Source organism: Elephantulus edwardii, unplaced genomic scaffold, assembly GCF_000299155.1.
Source record: "Elephantulus edwardii isolate Elephantulus edwardi_28Jun2011 unplaced genomic scaffold, EleEdw1.0 scaffold00387, whole genome shotgun sequence".
Taxonomy (NCBI): domain Eukaryota; kingdom Metazoa; phylum Chordata; class Mammalia; order Macroscelidea; family Macroscelididae; genus Elephantulus; species Elephantulus edwardii.
In genome coordinates, this window is record NW_006400137.1 from 1,319,429 (window position 1) to 1,326,563 (window position 7,135).

General features: G+C 40.9%; 1 protein-coding gene across 1 annotated transcript; it reads left to right on the forward strand.

Moving 5' to 3' along the window:
- The first annotated feature begins 3,698 nt into the window (after window positions 1-3,698).
- ZNF32 (zinc finger protein 32) lies at window positions 3,699-6,509 on the forward strand. Its single transcript, XM_006902249.1, has 2 exons — window positions 3,699-3,826; window positions 5,589-6,509. Exons 1-2 carry the CDS (start codon window positions 3,757-3,759, stop codon window positions 6,338-6,340), a joined length of 822 nt encoding a protein of 273 aa, XP_006902311.1. The 5' UTR covers window positions 3,699-3,756; the 3' UTR covers window positions 6,341-6,509.
- Window positions 6,510-7,135: the final 626 nt, after the last annotated feature.

Consider the following 7,135-nt stretch of genomic DNA (forward strand, 5'->3'; position numbering starts at 1 on the left):
TATTTGCTCAGCATACAGGTTGAATAGGTACAGAGAAATTATATAGTCCTAATACATACCTTCCTTAATTTTTAGCCATGCAGTGTTCCCTTGCTTCATTTGGACAACAGTTTATTGGTCTAGTTATATGTAATGTAGTGGGGCTTTTCTAAACCATTGCCCTTGACTTTGCCACATGGCTGGACAAGAATATGCAAATCAAATGTGTCAGTCTATACAGAAGGGGATTGTCTAGTTTTGCCATTGCTAGGTTTAAATTGAGTGGGTTCAGTGTTGGAAATTTGGGGAATTTCACTACCAGTAAGAAAGAATAAGCAGAGAATTCAGTCCTTCAAGGCCAGAAATTCTTGCACCAGTCAGAATTTCAGCAGGAGCAACGGAAGCAAAGAATCAGAGATTTGGTATAAAGCAGAACTAACTTGGAACTGCTATCCTCTGGAACAGAGCTAGGAGCCTTTGCTCAAGCTTGCTGGGAGTCTAAGGGGAATTTTATAATAGGCAGAACTTAGAGAGCTTTGTAACTCTGGCCTAACCCTGCAAAGCTGAAAGCTGAATGGCCTGCAAGTATTCTTCAGAAGCAGTACTGAGAAATTGTATCCTGTTGTTATCCTGAGTTGTAACCTTGCACTTGCCTAGTAAACCCTATAATTGTGAGCATAATTTTTTGAGGTCTGTGTAGCTATTGCAATGGATTCTGACCCTGTAGGGCAGTAAGATTGCTGTTGGAATTAGTAGAAAGTAGGTAAGGGAGCATGAGGGACATATCTGGCTTTGAAAGAACTCCTTTTGTGTTGTGGATGCTGTTGACCAGGTCAGTCAGTTTCCCCTTGTGGAGTTAGTAGAGGTTATACTTGGCCATCCCCATGCTGCCCTTGATTTTAGGATTAAAATTTCTCAATTCTTTAGTCACTTCTTCAATTAAAGATGAAAAATCTGATTTGTCACCCAAGGAAATAAGGCTCTCTTTTTATAACAGGTAGAGGACATGCAGAACTCTTTTTTCTATGTTCACACATGCATTCTGAGGGAAGAAGACAGGAAGTCACCTGACCTGGAACCTCACATTTTGCCTTCCCCAGCTCCTGTCCCTGCCACCTGACTGTAGCCCTGGATTCCCTAATAAGAAAGAAATCTGTTCATAATCCCACAGCTATTCAGGTGGTGCTGAGATAGGAACTGCAGGCAAGTCTAAAGCCATTTTCTTTATCTTCTTTCAGAGAAACAGCTCCCTCTCCTCTCCTCTCCCCTCCCCTCCCCTCCCCTCCCCTCTCTCTCCACTTTACTAATCTTTGGTTGGTCTTTGCTCCGGTCTGGTGGACATTTGTAGTCTCTGGCCCAGAAATGCAGTAAAACGATAACACCCCCACCCACCTCGGAGACAGCGCGCTGCTGCGTAACGGAACTACGCTTCCCACAGCGCTCTAGGAAGCCAGAACCCCCAAGGCCTGAGCCAGACGGGCTGGTGGCCTCGCGCGGAGGCTCCTGGGAGTTGTAGTCCAGCTGTATTCGAGCCGGCGCTGCTGTGGGGTGAGTGCTGGCCTTTGTCTGCAGGCGCGCGCCGCTGGGGTGAGTGAGGCCGCAGGCCGGGTCAGTGCGCGTGAACGAGGCGAGTGTCCAACCGTCTGGCGCTTGCCCCTTGGGCTCTGCAGGTGCCCTGGCCCCTGGGCTTTGACCTAGCTCGCTTGGACCCTGAGGGAAGCCAACTTCAGGGGAGAACTCTGAGACGGCCTAATGAAGAAGGGTTTAGCAGTACGGGAGAGCAGGTCCGAAGGGCAAAGCGGGTTTGGCGACCTCAAGCAGGAAGACTGAGTCTGTCCTGGAGGGCACCGGCCCGGGGCTGCTGAGCTCACAGGGCCCAGCGTGAGTGAGGCCTTGCAGTGAAAAGGGGACGCCATGGCAGATGTGCGCCAGGCAGATGTGCCCCAGGTGCCTGCGACCAGAGTTCCAGAAATCTGGATGGAAAGGAAGTCCAGTCTCTAGACAGAGTGAAAAGAGGCAGACCTGTAGGGATGGAAAGTAGGAGAAAGGGCAGACTAGATTCAGGCTGTGTGGGTAAAAGTGGAACATACGCAGAATCTCCTAATCCTGAACCCATTCCCCAAAAGACTGACTTACAGCAAAGTTTACCCTCCTGTAGTTGTTCTCCAAGGACTCTATTTTAAACCTTAAATCATCTAGGTCATGTCAGAGCCCCCTTCACATTTGTTTCTTACTTCCTCGGGAGATACCTGAGAGGTCGTTATTACCCAGTTGTTAAACTGGGTAACAAGTGCTCAGCTGCTTACCAAAAGGTGGATGGTTGAAATCCACCAGCTCTGGAAGAAAGAGATCTTAGTGGGCTCCCATAAACATTTATAGCCTTAGAAACTATTCATCAGTTCTGTTCTGTCCTAAAGTAGCTCTGGTGGCCTAGTGATTGGTGGTCTACCAACCCAAAGGCATGTGGTTCTATTCCACCAGCTGCTTTGTGGAAGAAAGATGAGTAATCTCCCTAGTGATAATCTCCCTAGCGATAACTGTCTCGGAAAAACCTGCTAAAAAGCCTGCTCTGCGTCAATTCCAGCTCAGCCATACATAACAACATAACAACAGCCCTGGCCCTGGGTTGCTGTGAGTCCTCCAAAAAGAATTTTAAATGCTTCTCTCATCACCGAAAATTGTAGAAGAATGTGCAATTCCCAAAAAGGACTCAAGTGCTTTGATATTGTGGCATCATAGTTACTACATTATATCAAGAGACCAGCATTTTAATAGGACCAGCAGAGTGTAGCAAAGACTATAGATTAACCTCCTAGATAAATGTTAAAAGTTCAGTGATTAGGGTTCTGAAGAAAATATTCAAATATAAAGAATGTTCTAAACATATAATGTGAGACGGATTCCTGGGACTTAGAATGGGAGTAATCCAGTCTAGTCAAACATTACTTAAGACTCTTCTGTTCCATTTTCTAGGACTTCTCATCAACTCTTTAGGAAAGAGGAACTGGAGAATTCATTGGCTTTGGATCTAGAAAGTTTTTAATTTTAGTCTTTCTTCGACCTTGACTCCATGCTGACTGATACTTAACCTTCTTAGAATGCTTTAAGATCAGCTTTAGAATGCTGAATAGCTTTTTCTTGAAAACTGTCATGCATATATTTTGTCAGAAATAGCTTTTTTTTATCTTAAAGGATGGTTCTAGAACTTCCTCAGAATTGCTGAAAAAAAAGAACATAAAATTCCTTCCTAATTTTCACTCTTGCTGGGTACCATCTTAGAACCAGCATGAAAACAGAATTGTTTGTTTTTAGACTCTGAATTACTTTGAGAGCTTGCAGAATAAAATAGCAGGTGGAAAAGCATCAGATGAAGGAAATGGACTGTCCTAATCACATGCCAGGACTAAGGTACAAACTGAAGTAATGATGATCTTAAAATTGGCAGGAGGAGTTACATGTTTAGGTATGCACTGCTTTCCCATCTCCTATTTTTTCATGTGCTCATCTGTATATTAAGCCGCTTTGGGTTCAATTTACACTTATAGGTGACTGTGGCTTTGAGCAATCCAGATTTCTTCTCTTATATGTCAAAGTGGATCTCTTGTGGATGTTATCCTTCTCACTTTATTCTCTTGCCTTATTTGGTTGGTTGGTTGGTTTGTTTGTTTGTTTGTTTTTGTCTTTTTCTTTCTTTTTTTCTCCCCTCAGGTGCCCCACATAGCCTATGGCAAAGTTCTATGAAGAGGTAGAGATTAAGTTCATACAGCAAAAGTGGACATGTTTGGATTTCCAACAGCTACCCTGCTGGACTGTCATGGAAGATATGCCCAGAATGTAGCGTTTTTCAGTGAGTGAATTGTTTGATTGCTGAAATGCCCTCAACTCAAAATGGAATGATAGTGTGAGGTTTATGCAAACGCCTGAAAACTGGAGTTAAGAATAATAGTTAAAACAAAGGAGGAATAGTTTCAAAACAAGAAAGAGAACAATCTTGGTAGAGTAATAGTCTCTGAGAGAAAGTGCACTTTAAATCTTAGAACGATCACTAAGGGTAAACAGGAACCGAGGGGGAAACTTCCCAAATAGAACACCTCACATACTGCTAATGGTGATCAATACACTCATATTTAAAGTACAGGTATACTTCAGCAATTTTGCCATTTCAGTTCCAGACCACTACAATAAAGTGAATATCAAAATAAAGTGGCACAAATTGATTTTGTTTCCCAGTGCATATACAAGTTATGATTATAATATGCTATATTTTAGAAAATATGTGATAGCATTTATTCAATGCTTAAAATATTGATTATTGTTAAAATGTGACACAAAGTAAGCACATATTGTTGCAAAAACATGGTGCCAATAGACTTGTCCATTTGGGTTGCTGCAGACCTTCAATTTGTGAAAAATACAGGATCTGTGAAGTGCAATGAAACAAAATAAGTGAAACACAATAAAATGAGGTGTGCCTGTACATTAGGAAGCTTCACTATAGGGCACTGTTGAAAAACTCTGCCAATGTCTGTATAGAGAGTATCTGAGAATAATAAAATCAATTTCAAGTCTACCATTCTTTAATCAAATTCTATAATTCCCCTGGCTACTTCTGCAATGTCAAACAAGTTACTTGTTTGAGATTCAGGCTCTTCATCCATTAAAACAATAACTCTAATTTATAGGTTTGTAGAAATTAGCGATAATCAAAGTAAAAACTTGTTGACACATAACAACAGCAACGGCAAAATTTTTCATTCTAAGTTAAGCCCTTGTTTTTTGGGCTTTTCCAATACCTGGAGTTGAAATTAACTCTAGATAGTAAAACCTCAGCTCCCAGAACAGAAAAGAGGTTAAGAAGATGTTTAAAGATGATTAAGATCCTGGTTGCCTAAGTGAACAATGTCCTGTGCTCTAGACCCTGGCCCCAGAACTGCATCCCCTCAATAACCTTATGTGAAAAGTCCAATAAAAAGCATGATCAGAAAACAAACAGAATTTTTTTTTAAAAAAAAAGACCCTGCTATGTATTTTCTAAGGTCTTAGAGCTTTTCACTTCACAATCAAGACAACAGAATGTACAGCACAAGTCGAGCTTAGGAAACTTAAGCTTCAAAACATACATTGGTCTCTTCCAAGGCCCTGTGCCTAATTTTAGGCTTTTTCTTTAAAAAGGCTCTGGCCTCTGAAATTTTAAAACTCAGGCCCTATATATCCTGGGTTCACATTTAACTTTGGAGTCAGACAGCCTATAAGGTTCCATGTGATCTTGTCTAATTTCTGAGCCTGCTTCTGAGTCTGTAGAGATAAGCATGTCCAATTGACAAAATTATCTGAGAAGCTAAATGAAATTAAAATTAAAAGCTGTGGAGAATGCCTAAATTTGAATATGAACTCTACACTTACTAGCTTTAAGATCTTTGGTAACATCCCTGTGCTTTCATTTCTTCATCTTTATCAATCACATTTTCAAAATTAAATTACCTAAGGAAAATTTCTCATATAATGCCTCACACATACTAAGCACTCAAAGTGTTGTGTTTCTTTTTTTTCCTATTCTTCTCATTCAGCATATTGATGCATCTTACATGACTTCCTTCTCATTTTACCAGATGTGATGACAGAAGCCCACCACAAATATGATCCCTCTGAGGCCACAGGATCCTCAAGCTGGGATTTCCAGAGTTCTTTCAGAAGAGAGAAGCTAGAACAAAAATCCCCAGATTCTAAGACACTTCCTGAAGATTCATCTGGAGTAAGACAAAAGGTATATGATTGCCAGGAATGTGGAAAATCATTTAGGCAAAAAGGTAGTCTAACGTTGCATGAAAGAATCCACACTGGTCAAAAGCCCTTTGAGTGTACCCACTGTGGAAAAAGCTTCAGGGCCAAAGGAAATCTTGTTACACATCAGCGAATACACACAGGAGAGAAGCCATATGAGTGCAAAGAGTGTGGGAAAAGCTTTAGTCAACGAGGTAGTCTGGCTGTTCATGAGAGACTCCACACTGGACAGAAACCCTATGAGTGTCTTATTTGTCAGAGAAGCTTCAGGAATCAAAGTAACCTTGCTGTTCATAGAAGAGTTCATAGTGGTGAGAAACCCTACAGGTGTGATCAATGTGGAAAAGCCTTCAGTCAGAAAGGAAGCTTGATTGTTCACATCAGAGTTCACACAGGCCTGAAACCCTATGCCTGTTCACAGTGCAGGAAGAGTTTCCACACTAGAGGCAACTGTATTTTACATGGCAAAATACACACAGGAGAGACACCCTATCTGTGTGGCCAGTGTGGAAAAAGCTTCACTCAGAGAGGAAGTCTGGCCATGCACCAACGAAGCTGCTCACGAAGGCTAACTCTTTGACCAGCCTCTTCAAAGGAAATTTATCTTTATGAATTAACTGTACAGAATCTTCTAAAATCAAGCCTATCCAATTCTTGGAATGAATGGAAAATCTTTCAGAAAAGCTGTCATTTGGCAGAGCAAACTCATTTCTCCCAAGTCTGGAAAATAAATGTTTATTATCATTATCGCTTATGATTCCTAATTTCTGTCAGTTTATTTTGACCAGATTTCCCAAGGTGTCCCCATTAATCTAGATCCACATTTGAGATTATTTTGGATGTAGTAGATACAGGTTTTTAATGTATATTTTATCAGACTTTTTCTAAAAAAAAAAAAAAAAAGATCTTTTTATCTATCCCAAGGTTTTTATTTGTGCTGTTGTTGTTGTTGTATACCGTCATGTCAGGACCAACCCATAGCTGACCCTCCACTGGGTTTTCAGAGGCAGTTAATCCAATGGAAGGAGATTGCCCATCCTTCTCCTGTGGAGTAGCTGGTGGCCTCCACCTGCATGCTTTCAGGATTGCAGTGCAGCTTCTTGCTGCTAGGCAACCAGAGCTCTCTTTTCTTGTGCTATATATTCAAATTACACTTTTTTTGTATCCAGGAAGATTAGGCATAATTCACAAGGAAATAAAATTACCTATTATTCTTTTATTATCTGGATAATACCTATTTCCCAGTCTGCATAGATTTGGAGTCTGTGTACTCAGATTTTCTTCAGTCCTCTATTAGTAAGTAGAATTGGCATAATTTGTCCACAAATAGCTAGCTATTTGACAATTACTTGAATACTATCTGAAATATTTTAAA

Excerpts from the sequence above, each read along its gene's own strand:
- ZNF32 (XM_006902249.1), top strand. The coding sequence starts at position 3,757 with ATGTTTGGATTTCCAACAGCTACCCTGCTGGACTGTCATGGAAGATAT. Across the intron at positions 3,827-5,588 it reads CCAGAATGTAGCGTTTTTCA|ATGTGATGACAGAAGCCCAC; the intron begins GTGAGTGAATTG and ends TCATTTTACCAG.